We start from the raw sequence: 20,967 nt of genomic DNA on the forward strand, positions 1-20,967 counted from the left end.
AAACCGAAAAAAATATAGCCAACTCAACTTGATCGGGTCATCCAGTCATATGAGTAGTTCGAGTAAAATTTAGAAATCAAACAAAAATAATTTAAAATTTAAGGGTAAAAAGTAATTTTGAAAAATTTATGAATCAAATAAAAACTAAACCCAAAAAAATTACCGGTAAGAATATAAATTTTGAAACCTAAAAACTAACCAATATTTAAAATTTAAAATTTTGAGACTAAAAATTATATATTTTTCTAAACAAAAATATTATTTATTTATATAAAATTTTAATAACATTTAGATATTAAAATAAAATCTTAACTAAACAACCTCTCTTAAAATTAATTAAACAGCGAATTCATACCATAAATTATTCAAACGGTAATTCATTTTGTAATCTGGATGATTCCATCCTAAGAAAACTACAAATTTCAAATCCTAAAAATCTCGAGCAGGGATCCACTACAGCAGCACTACACACTTGCTTTTACTATACCCAATTAAATGTCTCCACGTGCCATTTCTGTTAACTATTTACCAGGTCATTTTGGTTAGTCCAATGAAATCAATTTCAACTCTACACACGTGTGACATGCAATAGAAACCCCCACGATTCGTGTAGTTACCAATCAGAAAAAGCCACGTATCACATAAGTCTATTTGGAAGCTTTTTATTGGCTATTATTTCCACGTCATAATATATTTTCGTTTTATTTTATTTTCACGATCCATTAAGATTTATGGCGTCGACTCACTATATAGTCCCCAGTGGTTCCCATTTCGTTCCCCATCTTCGCAATTCCATTTCTCCTTGCCTCTCTCCCTCTCGCAGAGAAGTTTAAGCTTTGTTGTAAGCTTGAAGCCATGGCGTTTAGGGTTCGTAACCCTAATTTAGTCTCCTTGATCCTTCTATCTCTCGTTGCTATCGCTTCGGCTAAGGTGTTTTTCGAGGAGCGTTTTGATGGTATGATGTTCTTCTCTTTCTCCGCTTTGTTTTGTATAATTTACAGATCCGTTGTTTTTGGCTCAGTAATTTACGTGCATTTTTAGACGTTGATGAATTTAGAACGTGTGTTTATATTGTTCGAGTTGAATTCGTTTGATTGTGATGGATCAGTTGTTTTGTCCGATCCGTTACTGATCTAAATGTGTGTGTGAAATATGGTGTTCAGGCCACATTGTAGACCGCTTAGCGTAGATCCGTTTCGTTTTTTGTGTTTCGTCGCTTTAGAATCATGAAATGTTTTGATTGTCTTCTTCTGATGTACGTTGAAAATATTGGTGCTCTTTCACGAAGGCTTTTGATATATTGAAATGTGTTGCATTGTGATGAACTACCTTGCGCAATGATCTTAAACGAGAATTCGGTGCTGGATGTTGTTAGGATAATGTTATTTCCTTAGGTCGACTGGACGCTAACCTTTTGTATAGAATCGATGTAAATTGTTTTGATCGTCATTCTCTGATACATTTCCAAAGGTTTTAGAATATGAATCTTGTGTAAAGCTTGATACCTCGATGGTATCTTCCGTTATATCCTTATCGTTTTATCACCTGTTGCTATTTTATTATTATTATTTTTTTCAAATTCTAACTGTGTTGGTAATACTGAAGATGGATGGGAGAATAGGTGGGTTAAATCCGACTGGAAGAAAGACGAAAGTTTAGCGGGAGAATGGAACTACACCTCTGGAAAATGGCACGGAGATGCTAATGACAAAGGTGAAGCTCTTGTTGAGTCAATTGCCTAACATTAGTTTGAATTTACCTGGCTATTGACACTTCCCGTATGTACTGGCGGGTGGTGCATACCTATGTGATGGTTTCAAGTATTTAATTTTTGTTCTATTCCTTGGATGTCATAGGTATCCAAACTAGTGAAGATTACAGATTCTACGCTATTTCAGCCGAGTTTCCTGAATTCAGCAACAAAGATAACATTCTTGTTTTCCAATTTTCCGTCAAGCACGAACAGAAGCTTGATTGTGGTGGTGGATACATGAAGTTAATGAGTGGTGAGGTTGATCAGAAGAAATTCGGCGGTGAAACACCTTACAGGTTAATAGTGAACTCTGAAAAGTGTCGGTTTTCATTTTATTTTATTTTTATTGTTTACGATAATTATTTTATTGACTTGATTTATGATTATGTATTCCTTGTTTCCTGCAGCATCATGTTTGGCCCTGATATCTGTGGCTACAGCACCAAGAAAGTGCATGCTATTCTCAACTATAATGACACTAATCACTTGATCAAGAAGGAAGTTCCCTGTGAGACTGACCAACTTACTCATGTTTACACCTTCATCATTCGTCCTGATGCAACTTACAGCATCCTCATCGATAATGTTGAGAAGCAAAAAGGCAGTTTGTACAATGATTGGAGCCTCCTCCCTCCAAAGAAGATCAAGGATCCCGAAGCTAAGAAAGTAAGTACTCTATTATAAGCACATTAATGAGGCCATTTTAGAGTGATGTTTTACGTTGTGGATTCTTATTAATGCCTCCATGTGTGATACTTGCAGCCTGAGGATTGGGATGACAAAGAGTACATTCCTGATCCAGAAGATAAGAAGCCAGAGGTAATGATGCCTTAGTTATCTAGATCCTGCTTGGTATTTTGTAACATCAATCTCGAGTATATGTATTCTTAAATTCACTTTTTTCGTGTATTAGGGCTATGATGACATTGCTAAAGAGATAACTGATCCTGATGCCTCTAAGGTAGCTATTGAAAATTTCCCTTTTAGTCATCTCTTCTTTGAGAAGAAACTCTGTTATTAATGAGCAAAGCTACTTGTTTCAGCCCCAAGACTGGGATGATGAGGAAGATGGTGAATGGGTGGCCCCAACCATTCCCAATCCTGATTACAAAGGCCCATGGGAGCCCAAGGTAGGTTTATGCTGTTTTTGCTTGACGCTTGTGGTATTAATATTATTTCCTTTCTATTTCCGAATCGTAAATATTATTTTTGGTCTTTTCAGAAAATTAAGAACCCTAACTACAAGGGCAAGTGGAAGGCACCATTGATTGACAACCCAGGTTGGTTGTTTTCTATTGATGTTATCAAATCTCAAATTGTGTTTCAACGATCATTACTTCTGTTTAAGAACTTTGTTGCTGAGCTCTTGAACCCTTTGCTGCAGACTTTAAGGATGACCCCGAGCTCTATGTTTACCCCAAATTGAAATATGTTGGTATTGAGTTGTGGCAGGTACAGCTTCCTTCTATTCCCTTGCAATCCATTTCTGCTTATAACATATCTCACTATGATGAATTCATACATCGATGACCCAATTTATATATTGGATATCAGGTGAAATCAGGCACCCTGTTTGACAATGTCTTGATTACTGACGATCCGGAATATGCAAAGAACGTCGCCGAAGAAACATGGGGCAAGCACAAGGAGGTACATTTTTAAACCTTCTTATAGTTTCTTTTTCTTTATGTACTTGGTTTTGATTGAGTTTGATACATTCTTTAAGGTGGAGAAAGCTGCATTCGAGGAGGCAGAGAAGAAGAGAGAGGAGGAGGTAAACATTGTGTCCTGAAGTTGCATTTTTAAATGTTTAATTATTAAGTGTTGATTTTGTGCCTTCACCTTCACCAGGAAGCCAAGAGTGATCCAGTTGAATCAGATGTAAGTATTATCATTTAGAAAAACTACAGCTTTTGAGATGATTTTCTTGTATGATATATAATTTTGATGTCTGCTTTCATTCTACTAGGCTGAGGACGAAGATGAAGACAAATCAGACGATGCAGATGACTCTGATTTGGACGCTGACTTGGACAAAAAGGATGACGGAGCCGAGGACAAGGACGACGACAAACATGTAGGTTTTTCTTTCGGTTCCGGGATCGAGTTGTGTACACTATTTTATGTCCTTCTGACCTTCATATGATTTAACCGTTTGCAGGATGAACTATAAGGATGGAGGGGAGACAACACAGGAGGTAGAGTTGGGTTGGCAGAAAATTTTCGAGTTCCACCTTTTGCTTTTTGTTTCTTCGTTTTGTAGATGTAGAAAAGAAACAGTCCTTCTTCATGAATGACTGATTTGGTTGAATTTCAGTTTGAATTTGAGTTTTGAGTTTGAGCCGTTAGGGATAGAAAGAAGAAAGAATAGGACAATTTGATTGATGAAATCTCAATGGAAGGGTTCCTTCATTTTGCAATTCTCTTGTTTTGATCCCAAATTTGATTCTGTTCTGTTCTCTCGACTTGAGTATTGAATATTCATATATTTGACTCCAAATATATTTTTATGGAGTAATTTAATTTTAATTTGAAGGTTAGATATAATAGATGGACACGTGAGATCTCATATTGCTTGGTAGACACATCAAGAAAGTTCGAAGTTCGAATTTGGTAATATCGATGAACTTGTTGTTGCATTGCATGTTGATTGATGATTTTTTTTTTTTTTTTTTTTTTTTGTAAGAAATCCGCTAGCAATAAAAAAACAAAAAAAAAAAATCATTGTTAAATACATTTATATATGTATTGGTCCATACTAATTATTATAGTAACTTGTTGGGGACCCATGGTTGCAGATATCCATTCTTATATCATGATGAAATTTCAAAGTAGGGTCCACATGAAGTGGAATGAAATAAAATTATATAAAAAAGAAAAAAAAAAAAAAAGACGGTGCAATCAAAATCTGAAAATTAAGGCACATTCATAATATCAATTTTAATAATCTCTATAGCAACTAATTTTGATATTTAATTTTATAATAGGATCACAACCTCTTATAACCTTTGTAATTAATATTAATTATTCTTTAACTTAAATTAACTCTTTAAAAAAAAAACTTTTAAAGATATTAAAAAAATGAAATGTTCATAAATTGCATTATTTTCTAAAACTTTTTTAAAAAAAATCACTTTCCAATATTCCTAACAAGAATAGAAAGGTTAATTTAGAGATGAAACATAGTTATCTTTCAAATTTAGAGATGAAACAGAGATAGTTATTTTTCAAAAAATTGTGCTTATTTAATTACTTATTAAAATTGAAGTTGGACACTTACATAATTGAAACTGAGATAATTATCTTTCAAAAAATTGCACTTATTTAATTACTTATTAAAATTGAAGTTGAACACTTACATAATTAACCTTTATATATAATGATAATTAATATTAATTATTAGAAACAAGAAATCTTATTGTCCCCTGGAAAATTCTCCATTTATTTTTACTTGGATGGAGATTTCGGATTTCCACTGGTAATTTTCTCCGTTTACCATTCTTTTTAAACAATATAATTATATTGACATTTCATAAACTCATTTATTTATTTGTTTAATATGACTATCTATATATATATATATATTAATTAACTTTTTATTTTTAACGTGTGAAAAATATATTTATATTGAAACCTCATATCTGCCATATTTATCTACTCATTTCCTAAAAAAAAAAAATAAATAAATAAAAAAAAAAAAAAAAAAAAAAATCCATAATACATAAAATAAAGTAAAACTTGATTGCTTAAATCAACCCCACAAACTTCACATACATAATTGTGTGTTTTTTTTTTACGAAATGGTACTCAAAAAGAAAATTAAAAAGAAAAAACATTTTTATTTACTAAGCAGCTGAGTCTTTGGGCTTCTTTACAATTAAAATGGGACACTTCACAATCCTTGCACAATGGTTGCTCACACTCCCAATCAATGCCCTGCAAAAATTTCATCCCATTCAATTTTAATTAAATATCAAATACTTTATTCCCTCGTGTACGTACTTTAAGTAGCCTTTCCGTAGATCACGGGTCAACTCTTTTTAAAGGAGCCTACCGAAGCCATAGAATAACGGACTGCTATCCTCTTACTTATTAAGGAAGAGAAGAGGACCCTAGTGGAACAAGCACTTTAGGAAAAAAAGAGTTATTACCTTGTTACCAGGAATAGAAAGTACGCCAATATAGGGTCGAAAGTTGGACTATTCCCTTACCTATCAGGGAAGCAAGCCCTAAAGTAAGTAAAGGGAAGAAAAGGACTTCGCCTGACTCGTTCTCCAACCTCAGGCTTAAGAAAGACAACAGGCAAGTACTACCTGACTAAGGCGATAGGTGGACAATTTGACATCACCTTACTAAGCCACACAAGAGTCAAGTACTACCTAACTAAGGCGATAGGTGGACAATCTGACCTTACCTTTATCTCGATATCACTACTAAGCCACAGTAGTCTATTGTCTAGATCCATTTTTAATTAAATATCAAATACTTCAGAATTCAAAAATGATGCAATTTAATAAATTTTTTAAATTACCCAAAAATTCTTCATCCTCAAAATTTTATACTAGAAATTTCATTTTTAATTTTTAGCTTTTAATAAACTTAAATTTAAAAAAATTTTAAAAAATCAAATATTTATCGAACCAACCAACCGAAACGAACCGAACCAAGATAGTCACCTTTTGATTGGACCATAGCCATGGCAACCCATGACCAACACGTCAGCACCCAATTTCTCCACCATCTCACATATCACGTCCCTTGCATCTCCACTTTCCACTCTTGTCTCCACCTTCACCTGTTCCCACAGCCCCATTTTCGTCATTTCACATTTTCTAATCAATTCAAAATAAATAATATCTCTAAATGCTCAAGGGTACAATAGTCATTTCACACCACAATATCTAGAACACTCCTATAATATATCTTCCCACTATAAATTTTATTTTTAATTTAAACTCTTTTGTTTGGTTATTTCATTTTTACTTTTGTTTCCTTTTAACACTAAATTACTTAATGTGATTATATTCCACGTAATTTTAGAGAAGTAATGACGTGGAAATTAATTAATAAAAATAGCCCTAATAACTCACATTATTTAGATCCTTGCATAGCTTCTTGGCCTTCTCCACAATGGCCGCCGCCACGTCACGACTATGCCTCTCCATCGTGGCCATAATATCCGCTGAAAACAAATACCCTACAAAAAAAAAATAATAATAATAAATAAGAAACTCCAAAATTACCAAAATAACCGTTGGATAGTTTGAATTTACTTACCAGTGCCATCCATGGCGGTGTAAATCGGGCGGGGTGGCCGAGCGTAGAGGAGGATAAGGGTATCTTTGGAATTTTGAGAAATTACATTCCTCAAACACCAAGACAGCGCGTACAAGCTCTCCTCGCCCTCGTCGACGGCCACAAGGATCTTTCTCTCACGTTCTGACACGTCACCCATCTGAGATCCGATGATAATCCGACGGCTGGTAACAAATCTCGGAAAACGGTTGCAAATTCCCAGTTCTGGAAGCGTCGCAGACAGTTTGGTGACCGGGAAGTCCGAGCCACTGGCGATATTTATAGGAGAGAGAGAAAAAAAAACATTTTAATTTTTAAAAAATATATATAGAAAATTAAAAAACCGAAAACCATTGGCGGTTTTGGGTTTCGGCTTCCGGTTTTTTTCTTCTATATAAGTCTGTGGGCCATTTATTTATTTATTTACATTTATTTAAATTCGAAAAATGAGAAGTGGGCCCCACTTGTTTTATTCTTTTGGATAAACTCAATTTTCAAACTTATCTTCTTTTTTTTTTTTTTTTTATTTAAATTAAATTAGTTTCTGCCACGTGGCTACTACTATCTCGCAAAAACATGTATATATAAAATTATTTGTTAATTATTATTTTTTAAATATTATATAATTTTCCAATTATTTATTTCCAAATAAATCTTGAAATTAAAATTTTATTTTTTATAAAAAAATTTAAATTTATACTGAACACATCAAATTGGGTTCAATGTAATATTTAATTTAATTACGGTGGAAATAATTAAGTTGGAATAAAAAAAAATTTAATTTTTGTTTCTTTTAAGGTTTTAAATTAAAGTTTTGGGCCGGACTCCATAATTGGGGGATGGAGGAAGGCCCATTAAACATCCATGTGGGCCTGTTTAGGGCTTCGTTTACCTCAGCTTCAAACAGAAATGGCGGCCACAGTTCTCACCTCCCTCTCCTCTCCTACTTATTATGTTAATATCTACGATTTCCAGATGCGTTTTTTTGATTAGTATGATCCTAAATCCCTAGAAGTGCTCATTTGCTCTTGCTTTGGGGGATTTTAGGGGCTCGATCTCGTGGGTTTACGGTACAAGTTTGCAGCTTTTCGAGGTCGTTTTTGGCCTGCATTTTGACGGAAATTAGAAAATGTTTTTGGTTGATTGGTTCTATGGAGTTCTTGCATCTCTTGGGTTGTGGCAAAAGGAGGCCAAGATCCTTTTCTTAGGGCTCGATAATGCTGGAAAAACGACCTTGCTTCATATGTTGAAAGATGAGGTATATTTCTTTATGATTCTTAAGTTTATTGTCTTTATTCATTTTTTTATTATTTGTACACTATTGAAAATTGATGAAATGCTTTCGATGGAGAGATAGCAATGTTACAAGTCTTGAATCTCGATTGTTGTTTGTAGATTATGTTTTAGTTCCAGATTATTTCCCAAATAAGGTGGTATATGAAAATATTATCCCCGAGGAAAACAGATGCTTGGATTCAGAATTCAGAGAGCGTAAAATGGTTGCATTTCCTTAATTTTTCGATGTTTTTGAAATCTTATTTGTTGCTTAGATTTGCCTGAATGTTGGATTTTTAGTTAGCTCTAATTCAAGAGTTCATTTCGTTAACTTGTCATGTTGCAGAGATTAGTTCAACACCAGCCGACCCAGCATCCAACTTCGGAAGAGTTGAGTATTGGTAAAATCAAGTTCAAGGCCTTTGATCTAGGAGGACATCAGATTGCTCGCCGAGTTTGGAAAGATTACTATGCTAAGGTGTATATTTTTTCACCTCCTTTACTTCATATTCCCAATTCTGAATGTGTTACGCCTGTACAGAAAACCACATGGGTCGAATGATACCATATGGTGGTTGTATTTTATCTATGAGTTGAATGTTTCAGTTGACCGAATGTTTAGTTTTCTGCCAAATATGGGGTTGAATTTCTTGATCAATGCAATTCTTGAACTCCTGTTATTTTTAACTTGAGAGGCTGTTAAATCTATTTGAGCATTAATCAGTGCCATCAGTTTCGAAATGTTTCCAAGCCCTTGTAATCCTTGAGAAAGTTATTCGTGTTTTTCTGATTCATTGGAGAAGAAATTCTATAGTTACTTGTCGATAGCATATCTTCGGCCTGAAATGTTCTGCTTTGATTTCATAATTGTCATTCAAACTATTTTTCAACTGTAAATTATACTTGCTGAATATTTATTCATCATGTCTCATATTTGTTCTCCCAAGTAATGAGTTAACATATTGCCTTCTTTGAGGAAAGATGAACGTCTTTGCTTCTAAATGCTAACTATGGTTTCAACATACATTATTTACTCTACCTCTGTGGTTGTTTGAACTCTGTACTTTCTTACCATTTTCAAAATGTTTCCTTGCCTTCATAATCCCAGACAAACTTTTTGTAGTTTTCTGATTCATGGGAGGCAGAAATTACATGGTTATTCGCTGATAGCATGTCTTCTTCTTGAAAAGGTCTGCTTATAGTTCATGACCATACATTGTTTCATCATTCAACCCATCCGATTGCAAGTCATATTGACTGAATATGTTGTACCTCATTTACCATATCAGAAATCCCATGTACTTCATTGCTGTTTTGTGTTCTCTGTCATGAAATTGGAACTTTTGCTTCAAAATGTATGATTTTATCTTCCTCTGTGGTTATCTGAACTGTCAACACCCATCTCATTGTGTTCAACATGTTTCCCTGCCTTCATAATCCCGGATTAAACTTCTTGTGTTCTTCTGATTCATGGGAGGCAGAAATTATATGGCTATTCGCTGATAGCATATCTTCTACATGAAAGAATCTGCTTTTAGTACATAACCGTACATTTTTTTTTTCTTTTAGTACATACCGTGCATTTTTCTGTGTTACTGCCCTTACTATTTTGTCTACCTTTGCGGTTATTTGAACTTTGAACCATCTAGTTTCCACACACCCCCCCCCCCCCCCCTCCCCCCCCCAAAATGTTCTCCTGCCTTCATAATCCCAGACATACCTCTTTGTGTTTTTCTGATTCATGGGAGGCAGAAATCATATGGTTATTCGCTGATAGCATATCTTCTGCTTGTAAAGGGTCTGCTTTTAGTACATAACCATACATTTTTCTTGTCATTGTAACTATTCGTGAACTATAAATTGTACCCTCTGATATTTTTTAATGACGTTTGCCATATTTGAGGTCCAATGTACTGAATTACCGTATTGCCTTCTCTATGGAAAGGTCCGAAAGCTTTACTTTGAAATATTACCTACAGTTATCATACATTATTTTGTCTACCTTTGCAGTTTGTTCAACTTTGAAGTGCCTTAGTGCTTTCATAATATTTTCCTGCCTTCATAATCCCAGGCAAACCATTTTTGTGTTTTTCTGATTCATGGGAGGCAGAAATCACATGGTTATTCGCTGATAGTATATCTTCTCCTTGAAAGGATTTGCTTTTAGTACATAACCATACATTTTTCTCATCATCGTAATCGTTCTTCTACAAGTCACCATAAATTATATGCTGATATTTCGTATGACATTTTCTATCTTTAAGATCCTAAGTTCTGAGTTTCTATATTCTACAATTTTACTACCTGTGCAGTTTATTCAACTTTGAAACGACTTAGTGCTTTCGTAATATTTTCCTGCCTTCATAATCCCAGGCAAACCATTTTTGTGTTTTTCTGATTCATGGGAGGCAGAAATCACATGGTTATTCGCTGATAGTATATCTTCTCCTTGAAAGGATTTGCTTTTAGTACATAACCATACATTTTCTTCATCAACGTAATCGTAATCGTAATCATTCTTCTACGGTTCTGAAATTATTTGCTGATGTTTTGTATGACATTTTCCGTCTTTAGGATCCTAAGTTCTGAGGTGGAAGGATTGAAATTTTGGTTTTAACAGACATTGATTTTGCCTAACTTTGCTAGTATTTTAACTCCGAATGATTTCATTGTTTCAAAAATGTATCCCTGCCTTCATAATCCCAGATGATCCTTTCTTGGTGTTTTACTGATTCATGGGAGGCAGAAATTATGTAGCTGTTTGCTAATAGCATCTTCTCATTGAAAGAGGGGTCAAAATTGTGTCCTTTGCTGAACTATGTTTTTAACCCATACATTGAATTCATCCACCTTTGTGAAACTGTGGCTATAATAATGTGGCCTTATACAAGGTTTAAAATCATATGTAATCTGACATTGGCCAGTGAAGGACAAACAATGTGTTTTGAGCTGTTTATTTGATATCATATGATCTTATATGCCACTAACTGGGTCAGCTAGTCTTGTGTTGTGCTCGCATTATATAGCTCCTTATGATGTCAAAATCTTTATTGAATATGTTGCCATTGTTGTGTGAAGGTGGATGCCGTAGTTTATCTGGTTGACGCATATGACAAGGAGAGATTTGCAGAGTCGAAGAAAGAGTTGGATGCTCTCCTCTCCGACGAAGCATTGGCCGACGTTCCATTTCTGATTCTGGGCAATAAGATCGACATTCCATATGCTGCATCAGAAGACGAGTTACGGTACAACTTAGGCCTAACAAACTTCACGACTGGCAAGGGCAAGGTAAGCATGGCTGACTCGAGTGTTCGTCCTCTGGAGGTTTTCATGTGTAGCATTGTTAGGAAAATGGGTTATGGGGATGGTTTCAAATGGCTTTCTCAGTACATTAAGTAGATTTTGTTTTCTTTGTTCTGAGAAACAAATTATTTTGTTCAACCTTTACTGTCATTCTGTTGGTATGAATCTGAGGGGTAAGAATTGTTTTTACCTTTTTCATTTCCAATTGAAACTCCCACACCAAAATTTGATCATAAAGGCTGTAGTGAATTGGCTACTCTATTCTTCATTTCTCTTTCATGTTTTTTTTTTAATTGAACATATAGATCAAACCATTGACTTGATTTAGTTGAACATATCTTGATTTGGGTCTCAAGATTTTTTCTTTCATATGTGTGAATGTTCGATCAGTTTTTGACTCCGTGACTGTTCTCACATGACAATCGTCTCAACCTACTGCATTTGATCATCAAAGAAATTCGTATAATATTATCCTAAGTAGATGATCACTATGACTTGAACTCATTACTTGTAAGCCCTTAAATACATTGAATGTTTGTTGAATCTGTTGAATTTGAATGATTATCGAACACTGACCCAATAGTTCAAATCTCCCGAACTCATATTTTGTTGTACTAAAGACAAGTTCATGTGCATATTTTCTTTCATTTCTTGGACCAAGTTCATCACAGATATGAAATCAGTAACTAATTTCATCATGAGACATGATGAAACTTGTATATAACATGTGAAAGGCCATGTTATGCTCTTCCAGTTCTTCATTGTTCGTATTGATAACTTTCAAAACATAACTTGCAGTCCAAAAGGCTGGGAAGCCCATGTTTCGATCTTCCCTTGCGCATCAATCCATAAGGCATGGCATGGCTAGCTCTGAACTCTTAAGCTTTACCTTGTTCTGTGAAGCTTCCTGGCGTTTTTCTCTTTTAGAGAACTTCAAACCGCTCCTGCACCTATTTCACATAAAGCGACTTAGCCCTTTCGACACTGCTTCCACAAATATCTAAAATAATGGAGACGATTAGGGTGGTACCTGTTTAAGAGATCCCGTTCTAAAACTTAACATGTCTACTAGGGACTTCATTCCCCTCTCCAAACCGAGGTGGGAACTCATAAGCCACCCCCTTTGGGAGCCCAACATCTTCACTGACTCTGATATTATTTGTTATAACTCGAGCCTATTGCTAACAAATATTATCCTTTTTGGGTTTTCCCTTCATACATCCCCTCAAGGTTTTAAAATGCTTCTACTAGGGAGCCACATGCTTATAAGCAATGTTTCTTCTCCTCTCCAACCGATGTGGAACCTCAAAATTCACCCCCCTTGGGAGCTCAACGTTCTCACTAGTGCATCGCCTGGTGTCTTGCTCTGATACCATTTATAGCCCACAGCTAAATATTGTTCTTTTTCGGTTTTCCCTTTCGTGCTTCCCCTCTCAAGATTTTAAAACGCGACACCAGGCAATACATAAGTCTTACATTACAAATAAAGTTGCCACATAGAACTTGAATCTACAGCAGCATCCATCGAGATGCCACAGGCCAAAATTTGATCGCCTAAAAGTTAATATACTAAAATTTTTAAAGGTCAATGTACTACTGACACAAATGGATAAAAAAACGAACAATTATTAACTCAAGACAGCCTAAACTTCTACCACATAAACACAAAAGAGCAGTGCAAATACAGATTCTGACCAAAGTACACACTGATTCAAGAAAATGTTTGAAGGAACAGTGGGAGAATGGTAGAACTAACCTGGGTTTTTCCCAATCGTAATCTCTATGCTTCAATGGTTTTTTCTCTGCACTGGCGATCCTTTCACTGAAGAAAAGATGAAAAATGAAATCCTTCTGAACCATCATCATACCAAGTTTACATATTCTAGCTTCTATAATTACACGTGAATGAGAGCAAAATACTCAACAGAAATGGCAGGAAAGAGAACACTTACAGACTTAACCTCGTGAAATACAGATTAAAGACATCAGAATCAGCGAAATGAGAACACATTTGAGGAACACACACAAAAATAAGCATTAAGATGACGATGAGAACAAGAAATGAATTCCATAAGTCCCAACCTGTTCTTCATGCTCACGAGGTCGTTCCAAACACTCCTCTCGATCAAATTTTCTTCTGATGGTGTTATCAACTCCAGCTACCTGCATTTAAGAAATCGACCGAAATTAGTTGCAAATAAACCCCATCGAAATCCCAAAAAGGAAAGAGTTGAGGTTTTTTCATCATTCTTAACTATTTTTCTCGTTTCATCCACTAAATGAGCCACAACCAGAACCAGAACCACTCAGAGGATTTAAGTTGGGATGGAATATCAGTAAGTTAGGGTTCAAAATGAAACAGAAGATTAGAACTTACAGTGTTGCTGGCATGAGCCATCGCCGCCGAAAAAAAGCTTGACCGCACCACTGAATTTGAAATTTTCCAAAAACTTTAAAAAGATTCACGCAGGGCGTTTGGTCTAGTGGTATGATTCTCGCTTCGGGTGCGAGAGGTCGTGAGTTCGATTCTCGCAACGCCCCCGCTTCTCCTATTTTTATTAAAATAATATATAAATTACTAAAAATCTGAATTAAAATATTTAATTTTTCAGTCAAGTGTATATTTTAATTAATTGGGTCATTTTAGAAAACACACCATTAAGGTTGAAAGTTTGAATGGCGGCAACTTAGGCCCACATAAGGTGTGGACAGAAGTGGCCCAATAGTATTATGGGCTAAACAAAGGCCCGTAAAAGAGATGTTGGGTTGGGCTAGTTTTAAGTGGGCCAAAGAGAAACAAAGATAACAAAAAGAGGTGAGCCCAACAGTATTATGGGCTACACAAAGGCCCATAAAAGAGATGTTGGGTTGGGCTAGTTTTAAATGGGCCGAAGAGAAACAAAGATAACAAAAAGAGGTGAGCCCAACAGTATTATGGGCTACACAAAGGCCCATAAAAGAGATGTTGGGTTGGGCTAGTTTTAAATGGGCCGAAGAGAAACAAAGATAACAAAAAGAGGTGAGCTCTATGCCTATCTCATCCACATCTTAGGAGGTTGACATTGAGAGAGACTTTCTTTGTACTTGTTGCTTGATGGGTCTTGTTTGTCATGCAAGACAATGGTGGTTTTGGACCATCGGAGATTTGTTTCTCATGCCCAAAATAATCTCTCGATCGCCGTCACCGTCATCATCATTTTCTTTTAGGGATAGCGTTTTGTTTTTTTAAAGATGTTAGACGAATCTCCATTTTGATCTTTTTGTATTCTTCTGGCTATATAATTTGAATCCACGAAACGTGTTGATTATAGAATAGCTTTAAGATGACTTTGCCCGTAATCAAAACTAAGTTGGCTGGCTTGGCAAGTATTTAGGTTAACTTACAAACACTTGGATTAGTAGTCCCTTTTTTATTTAGTCAAATTCAAAAGTTTAAGATCTTAATACAACTAAGATCTTGTAATATTTAGAATCAAGAAACTCGTGAGAAGAGATATCTAAACCAATGTTATCAATTTCGATCTTTAAGGACGAATTGAGGTTGGGAGGAAAACGAAACATCAAGGGTATGAAAACCTCTCCCTGGCAAACGAGTTTTAAAAACCTTGAAAGGAAACCAGAAAGAAAAAGCCCAAAAAGGACAATATCTGCTCGCTGGACTTAGACTGTTACAAATGGTATTAGAGCCAGCCATTAAGCGGTGTGCCAGCAAAAACATTAGACCCCAGAGGGTGGGTTGTGTGATTCCACATTGAGAAACCTTGAAGGGCAAAAGAGTATCGATTGTGAGACTTGAAGGAAAGTTCGAAAGGAAAAATCCAAAAAGAACAATATTTGCTAGTGATGGGTTTGGTTTGTTACAGTTGTGGGTCTTCTAAGCACCCTAAAACATCAAAATCAACAACAAGGAGCTAAATCTTACTAACCACGAATTTTTCGACCCCAAATGTTATAGGGAATCAAGTTTTGATCGAACGAGATCGCAAGTTCACCAGCAAAGATCAAACTTAAAAACAATCAAAGCCAAATGTTTTCATCACTCACCCACCACCCATCTGTTTCTCCTTTATGCTAATATCAAGGAAACAGCATGGCCCCAGAGAGATTATGAACAAAATCCACTTCCTCCCTATTGCACATTATTTTAACAGAGCTTCCTAAATCAGGCAAAACAAATTCAAACTCCTAACTTTTGTCAAGAGTTAAAACTTTATTCCCACACCTTTTTGAAACAAAAGAAATTTACTTTTGTTTCAAAAAAGATAACAAAGTTCCAGTGGCAACATGAACTTTTTAATGTTGGGATGTTTAGAAATACCCTCCAAGAAAGATTCCCTTCGACTAAAATAAGTTATGTTGGACCCTACTTTATAAAATAATGCATCTTCATTGTTACGAGATTCAGCAATAATAAAGGAAGCATGTATTAGGGCTATCTCGGAAAATTTTCAGATATGATCTAAGAGTATAATAGTTCAAATCAAACCCCTAATCCTGTGAAACTGTTATCTCTCGGAGTTGGCATGTGAGATTTCACATCGGTTGGAGACGAGAACGAAGTATTCTTTATAAGGATGTGGAAACCTCTCCCTAACAGACGCGTTTTAAAATCTTGAAGGGAAGCTCGGAAGGAAAAACCCAAATAGGACAATATTTGCTAGCGGTGGGTTTGGGCCGTTACAAATGGTATCAAAGCCAAACACTGGGCGATCTGCCAACGAGGAGGCTAGCCCCGAATGGGGTGGACACGAGGTGGAGTGTGCCAACAAGGATGTTGGGCCTCGAAGGATGATGGATTGTGAGATCTCACGTCGGTTAAAGAGGGAAACAAAGGATTCTTTATAAGGGTGGGGAAACCTCTCCCTAGTATACGCGTTTTAAAACATTTAGGGGAAACCCAAAATGAAAACCTAGAGAGAATAATATCTTATAGGAGTGGGCTTAAGCCATAACATGGCCTTTGGATGGATGAAACTTCTTGAGGATTATGGGACGAGTTTGAGGATGATAAGGAGAATAGGGCCCTCGTTGCCCCCATAATCGAAATTAAAAAGAAAAAAGGAGAAGAATTTACCTCAAATCTCTTCCAAGCATCGAGGCAACAATGTGGGGTAGCTAGCAAAAGGTTCCTGCACCACAGAAGTTAAAGAATAGCACCAAGAGAACATATAGTTATCTCTTGCTATTTGTTTGTAAATAAGTCATTCCTTGTGGATCCGTAGGTTAAGATGGGGCCTTTCTGCTGCCTCACACAGCAATGTCCCATCAACATGTGAGCCATAGCGCCCTATAATTGATCTCATTTCTCACTAACCAAATCAACATTCTCTTTCATCATCATCAACCCTCATCACTTTTTGTTTTAGGGTTTCAACACAACCCCCATAAAAGTCACCAATAAATCATTTATCATTGCACAACCATAAAAATGCACAGATTCAAAGACATTATAATTTTTTTTAGTGTGGAAGCTGGACTTTCTCTTCTAAGTTTTCCCTCAGATTTAAAACCGGTCTGTTACAGAGAAGTTTTCGCACCCTTATAAGGGATGCGCTTTGTTCTCCTCTCTAACTAATGTGAGTTCTCACAATTCATCTCCTTAAGGGGTCAGCATCCTCGCTGGCATACCACCCCGTGTCTGATTATGATACCATTTGTAACAGCTCAAGTCCATCCGCCTCTTTTTTTTTTTTTTTTTTTTCTTGGATGCACTTTTAAGTGGAAAAGGTGGCAAGCAAGTTGTTTTTAGAACTGGCTTTCTTACCCAATGATGGCTATGGAGGTTAGGTCTTCAGATATTTGGAAATCTACTCTCTAAAGTCCAAGACCTTAAATGAAAACTTTACGAATCAAAAATCCTTGTTGCCTCTCGGATCTGGCATTAGGGTGGGTGGAACCTCTATGAAAATCAGTAGGGGTGGGCAAGGAGTGTATTCTACGCTACCCAAGTTATTAGAGGAAAACTAACAAGCATTCTAACTTATGAGAACACCGCACTTAACAGTTGATGTGAACTGTCTTAGAGATTAGACCAAGTAAAAACGTTTCCAATGTCATGGATTTCTTTACGAATTATTCCCTCATAGCTTAGAAAAAAAGTGTTCAAACATCAGAGAAAAAGGCTACAAAGAAAAAATTAGCTTAAAAGCTGTAATGTAAGCAGTGCTGATGTTGTTCTTACTTCCATAATCATAAACTTTCACAAGCTAAAGCTCATCTGAAGAGATAGATTATAAGCTAAGCTGACTGAAACAGTGTGACAGAAGAAAGGGTATACATTACTGTGCTGAGAGGAACAGTAACTTAGCACAACAGCCATACTGTGGGGTTCAAAAGGAAACACCCCATTAATTTCTAGATTCTACAAAGACCCCTTTGAGATTGGATCTCAGAAGCTTAGCTCTTCTGGATGAACAAAAAATGATGAAATGAATAACAAGAATGCATTAATATAATCATCATCTTAGCATAGAGCAAGTTTCATGAGAAGGAAAAGGAAAAATTGCTATACAATTTTCTTTGAAATGGAAAAGGCTAGCTATATCTTATTGATCTTATTTTTTTACCTGGAAGAGACGGAGTTCAAGGCCCTTGCAAAGCCATTCATAGCTCCATAGCCCTTTGAGCTGAACCCCAAGCAGCCAAGCAAGCCTTGTCTATAAGGCAAGAATGTCTTCTTCCTCAGCTCCTCTGCTTGTGCTCTGTTTTTCGTGTAGTGCAGCTCGTGAGGCGACGGCGGAATCCTCCGTTTTCCGACGCCGTTCGTCGGTTTTCCGGCCGTAGGCTTCTTCGCCGGAACTTGCCCATTTCCTCCCTTCACCTTCTGAGCTGATGGTTTTGTAGCCTTTTGCTTTGTTGAAGATGAAGTGGAAGTGGAAGTGGATGTTGCTTGATTTGTTGTTGGTTTCTTCTCTTTTGCAGAAGAAAATGAAATGTTGGACCAGAATTTATGATTACTACTTCTTCCTTCACTTTTGCTTCTGTATAGAAAATCCTTCAAAAAAATCCATCGCTTCGAATTCCTTCCGGCCGATGAAGATCTTGACGACGAAGCCGAAACTGAAGGAGTGGTGGTTTCTGAACTCATAAACCCTTCTTCTTCGTTCTTCTCCATCGTTTTCCCCTCTCCTGAATCGTTCTCGAGAAACCCCTCTGTATTCAAATCTTCATCGTCATTTTCCGTCCATTCCGCCGGCGTATTCCTCAACGGCGACATAGATCTGGTTCTCCTCCGTAGAGATTTATCGCGAAGCCGCAGATCTCTCCCTCTTACATACCCTACGATTTCGCCCCCTTCATCGTCTTCATCTTCTCCTTCCAGATCCAGCAATGGCGCCAAAACCTGCGGCTGCTCCAAGTGAGTCGAGAGCTTCATCGGTCGGATCTTCCCGTTCAAAAACAACTCATCCGCCGAGCTCATGGACCCGACTGAACCCGAGCCATTAGACCCAAACCTCCCGGAGAACTCAAACTCAAACGAACACGAATGGCCATCCTTCAACGAAGACGACGACAACTGAGCAGAGGAGTTCGAGGACTTAGTTATGGAAAAATGCATTGGACTAGCGGGAGCGCTGTAATAAAATCCCCCGACGGGGCTACGGCCAGGGCTCGAAGGAGCACTAACATAAGGAGTAGAACATGCGCTATCAACATCTTCGAAAATGGCTTGGGGCTCATGAACACCGTGATGTCCACCATTATTAGGTTCTTGAAGCTCAGTTTTGACATCTGAATCCAAAATCTCGCCGCCATTGTTGCTGGTTTGGAGCTCCATTGCTCTGTTCATCAGTTCTGCGCCAAAAGAAGAAGAAACTCTGAGAAACGGAAGAGCGTAGCTACAAATTAATAATTTCGGGGTGGGTTTACAAAATAGTCCTCGAACTTCTCATTTATTACAAATACTACCCCTACTTTTTTATGTTTTTTCTAAAAAGCCACAGATATCTGTCCTTTTTTATTTTTATATTTATTGATTTAAATGGAAATAAAATAATTATTAACTTGATAAAAATGTATTTTTATTTTCTAATTAATGGTACGACTATCGGCCTAAAAATAGAAAAATATTAATTTCTTACATGTATATAGATGGTCCTATTTATTATTTGATATGACATTTTTTTCATATTTCATTAATATAATTATCATGCTTAAATTTATTTTAGATTTTAATCTCAAATTAATATTATTTAATTATCAATCTCGTGTAATATCGTTAAATTATAAAGATATTCTTCGATTTTGTCATTTATTTAAAAAAAATACTCTTAAATCTTTTAAAAATTGAAATATTACTCACTTCGAATTTTGATCTATAACAATTGTAATTGTTCGGGAATATTTATAAAAAAAAACCGTGTATATTTTTTTTTTTTTTTTTTAAGAATTTTTGTCTAAAAATGTTTTTAAATGATATTTTATTCCAATAATACCCTCCTCAATCTTCAAACAAAATATATATATATATATAACATTTTTGTCTTTAATAATTTAATGTTTTATTTTCATTAGGTTAGTGAATATTAATTTTATGTGATATTTTGTATTAAAAAAACAAGTTTATGGATATTGTTTTTAGATTTTTTTTAATTATAAAAATTTAAGATTAATTGAATATATATATATATATATATATATATATATATAATTTAAATGGGTTTATTTTATACATAAATCATAGCTAATTCGTATTTAGAGAACTTTAATTATAAATTTAAAAATGAGAAATATATAAAATTGATTAAAGATAAAATACATAAAAAAAAAAAAAAAAAAAAAAAAAAAAGAGGGGCAAAATCGTCATTAAAAAAGTTGTGTATTTTGTTTAAGAACTATATTGATACAAATTTGAAAAATTAACTTAATTAAAAAATAAAATAAAAAATTACCTCAGGTGAAAATTGAAAATTTAATAATGATTGAGAATTTTACTATTTATAATTATTATGATTATAATACAGATTTGAATCCGATCTTGAATATAATAAAATAACCAAAGAAGAAAAATATATATTAAAAAAACAAGTAGCGTTTAAAATATTATATAATTTGTAAAGGCGACAAAAAATAAAAATAATACATGGGAATTAATATTTTGAAATTTACTTAAATTCATAATCAAACCAAAATAATTTCATTAATTGATATTAATTATAATATATTAATACATAATGAAAGATTTGAATGTCAACATCACGTCCTACATGTTTCATTTTCACTTTAAATTTCTCAATTTTATTAAGATTTTATGAAATTTTCATTTTTATTTTTTTATTTGTTGTTAAATTAAATATCAAAAAATACGAGTTTTATTTATTTATTATTATTTGGACTTTCGT

The 20,967-nt window shown here is 35.2% G+C and overlaps 4 protein-coding genes, 1 long non-coding RNA gene and 6 other non-coding genes across 13 annotated transcripts; 8 read left to right on the forward strand and 3 right to left on the reverse strand.

Annotated features, from left to right (window-relative positions):
* Window positions 1-770: 770 nt before the first annotated feature.
* Window positions 771-4,173, forward strand: LOC111804736 (calreticulin). Of its 2 annotated transcripts, XM_023689509.2 has the most exons (14): window positions 771-955; window positions 1,606-1,713; window positions 1,857-2,049; window positions 2,161-2,419; window positions 2,516-2,572; window positions 2,667-2,714; window positions 2,797-2,883; window positions 2,976-3,033; window positions 3,138-3,205; window positions 3,308-3,403; window positions 3,480-3,527; window positions 3,605-3,634; window positions 3,723-3,830; window positions 3,915-4,173. In XM_023689509.2, the coding sequence occupies exons 1-14, from the start codon at window positions 856-858 to the stop codon at window positions 3,924-3,926; spliced, it is 1,272 nt and encodes a 423-aa protein (XP_023545277.2). In that variant the 5' UTR covers window positions 771-855; the 3' UTR covers window positions 3,927-4,173. The 2 variants fall into 2 exon arrangements, with proteins under 2 accessions (XP_023545277.2, XP_086984598.1); XM_087128472.1 differs by having other exon boundaries at window positions 1,857-2,419.
* A 1,298-nt stretch (window positions 4,174-5,471) lies between these two features.
* LOC111804773 (universal stress protein PHOS32) lies at window positions 5,472-7,311 on the reverse strand. Of its 2 annotated transcripts, none has more exons than XM_023689564.2 (4): window positions 7,031-7,310; window positions 6,844-6,950; window positions 6,430-6,548; window positions 5,472-5,689 (listed from the first exon to the last, which is right to left on the reverse strand). In XM_023689564.2, exons 1-4 carry the CDS (start codon window positions 7,206-7,208, stop codon window positions 5,599-5,601), a joined length of 495 nt encoding a protein of 164 aa, XP_023545332.1. In that variant the 5' UTR covers window positions 7,209-7,310; the 3' UTR covers window positions 5,472-5,598. The 2 variants fall into 2 exon arrangements, with proteins under 2 accessions (XP_023545332.1, XP_086984599.1); XM_087128473.1 differs by lacking the exon at window positions 5,472-5,689 and adding an exon at window positions 5,709-5,964 and having other exon boundaries at window positions 7,031-7,311.
* Window positions 7,312-7,978: 667 nt separating this feature from the next.
* On the forward strand, window positions 7,979-11,894 carry LOC111804765 (small COPII coat GTPase SAR1A). The gene is made up of 3 exons (XM_023689555.2): window positions 7,979-8,306; window positions 8,670-8,801; window positions 11,402-11,894. Exons 1-3 carry the CDS (start codon window positions 8,178-8,180, stop codon window positions 11,720-11,722), a joined length of 582 nt encoding a protein of 193 aa, XP_023545323.1. The 5' UTR covers window positions 7,979-8,177; the 3' UTR covers window positions 11,723-11,894.
* On the forward strand, window positions 9,425-9,542 carry LOC111806230 (small nucleolar RNA snoR83). Its single transcript, XR_002816780.1, has one exon. It is a non-coding gene; the product is annotated as a small nucleolar RNA snoR83 (small nucleolar RNA).
* LOC111806231 (small nucleolar RNA snoR83) lies at window positions 9,760-9,878 on the forward strand. Its single transcript, XR_002816781.1, has one exon. It is a non-coding gene; the product is annotated as a small nucleolar RNA snoR83 (small nucleolar RNA).
* LOC111806229 (small nucleolar RNA snoR83) lies at window positions 10,031-10,150 on the forward strand. The gene has a single exon (XR_002816779.2). It is a non-coding gene; the product is annotated as a small nucleolar RNA snoR83 (small nucleolar RNA).
* LOC111806225 (small nucleolar RNA snoR83) lies at window positions 10,388-10,507 on the forward strand. Its single transcript, XR_002816776.1, has one exon. It is a non-coding gene; the product is annotated as a small nucleolar RNA snoR83 (small nucleolar RNA).
* Window positions 10,690-10,809, forward strand: LOC111806226 (small nucleolar RNA snoR83). The gene has a single exon (XR_002816777.1). It is a non-coding gene; the product is annotated as a small nucleolar RNA snoR83 (small nucleolar RNA).
* Window positions 11,895-12,023: 129 nt separating the features above from the next.
* LOC111804789 (uncharacterized) lies at window positions 12,024-14,014 on the reverse strand. Its single transcript, XR_015422892.1, has 3 exons — window positions 13,882-14,014; window positions 13,383-13,789; window positions 12,024-13,180 (listed from the first exon to the last, which is right to left on the reverse strand). It is a non-coding gene; the product is annotated as an uncharacterized LOC111804789 (long non-coding RNA).
* Window positions 14,015-14,095: 81 nt separating this feature from the next.
* TRNAP-CGG (transfer RNA proline (anticodon CGG)) lies at window positions 14,096-14,167 on the forward strand. The gene has a single exon. It is a non-coding gene; the product is annotated as a tRNA-Pro (tRNA).
* A 3,883-nt stretch (window positions 14,168-18,050) lies between these two features.
* On the reverse strand, window positions 18,051-19,467 carry LOC111804739 (uncharacterized). Its single transcript, XM_023689513.2, has one exon. It carries the CDS (start codon window positions 19,413-19,415, stop codon window positions 18,189-18,191), a length of 1,227 nt encoding a protein of 408 aa, XP_023545281.2. The 5' UTR covers window positions 19,416-19,467; the 3' UTR covers window positions 18,051-18,188.
* Between the last annotated feature and the right edge of the window lie 1,500 nt (window positions 19,468-20,967).

This window comes from Cucurbita pepo, chromosome 11, assembly GCF_057944985.1.
Source record: "Cucurbita pepo subsp. pepo isolate OVF chromosome 11, ASM5794498v1, whole genome shotgun sequence".
NCBI classification, from domain to species: Eukaryota; Viridiplantae; Streptophyta; class Magnoliopsida; order Cucurbitales; family Cucurbitaceae; genus Cucurbita; species Cucurbita pepo.

Excerpts from the sequence above, each read along its gene's own strand:
- LOC111804739 (XM_023689513.2), bottom strand. The coding sequence starts at position 19,415 with ATGAACAGAGCAATGGAGCTCCAAACCAGCAACAATGGCGGCGAGATT.
- LOC111804765 (XM_023689555.2), top strand. The coding sequence starts at position 8,178 with ATGTTTTTGGTTGATTGGTTCTATGGAGTTCTTGCATCTCTTGGGTTG. Across the intron at positions 8,307-8,669 it reads TTCATATGTTGAAAGATGAG|AGATTAGTTCAACACCAGCC; the intron begins GTATATTTCTTT and ends GTCATGTTGCAG. Across the intron at positions 8,802-11,401 it reads GGAAAGATTACTATGCTAAG|GTGGATGCCGTAGTTTATCT; the intron begins GTGTATATTTTT and ends TGTTGTGTGAAG.
- LOC111804736 (XM_087128472.1), top strand. The coding sequence starts at position 856 with ATGGCGTTTAGGGTTCGTAACCCTAATTTAGTCTCCTTGATCCTTCTA. Across the intron at positions 2,573-2,666 it reads CAGAAGATAAGAAGCCAGAG|GGCTATGATGACATTGCTAA; the intron begins GTAATGATGCCT and ends TTCGTGTATTAG. Across the intron at positions 2,884-2,975 it reads AAGGCCCATGGGAGCCCAAG|AAAATTAAGAACCCTAACTA; the intron begins GTAGGTTTATGC and ends TGGTCTTTTCAG.
- LOC111804773 (XM_023689564.2), bottom strand. The coding sequence starts at position 7,208 with ATGGGTGACGTGTCAGAACGTGAGAGAAAGATCCTTGTGGCCGTCGAC. Across the intron at positions 6,951-7,030 it reads CACCGCCATGGATGGCACTG|GGTATTTGTTTTCAGCGGAT; the intron begins GTAAGTAAATTC and ends TTTTTTTTGTAG. Across the intron at positions 6,549-6,843 it reads TATGCAAGGATCTAAATAAT|GTGAAGGTGGAGACAAGAGT; the intron begins GTGAGTTATTAG and ends CTGTGGGAACAG.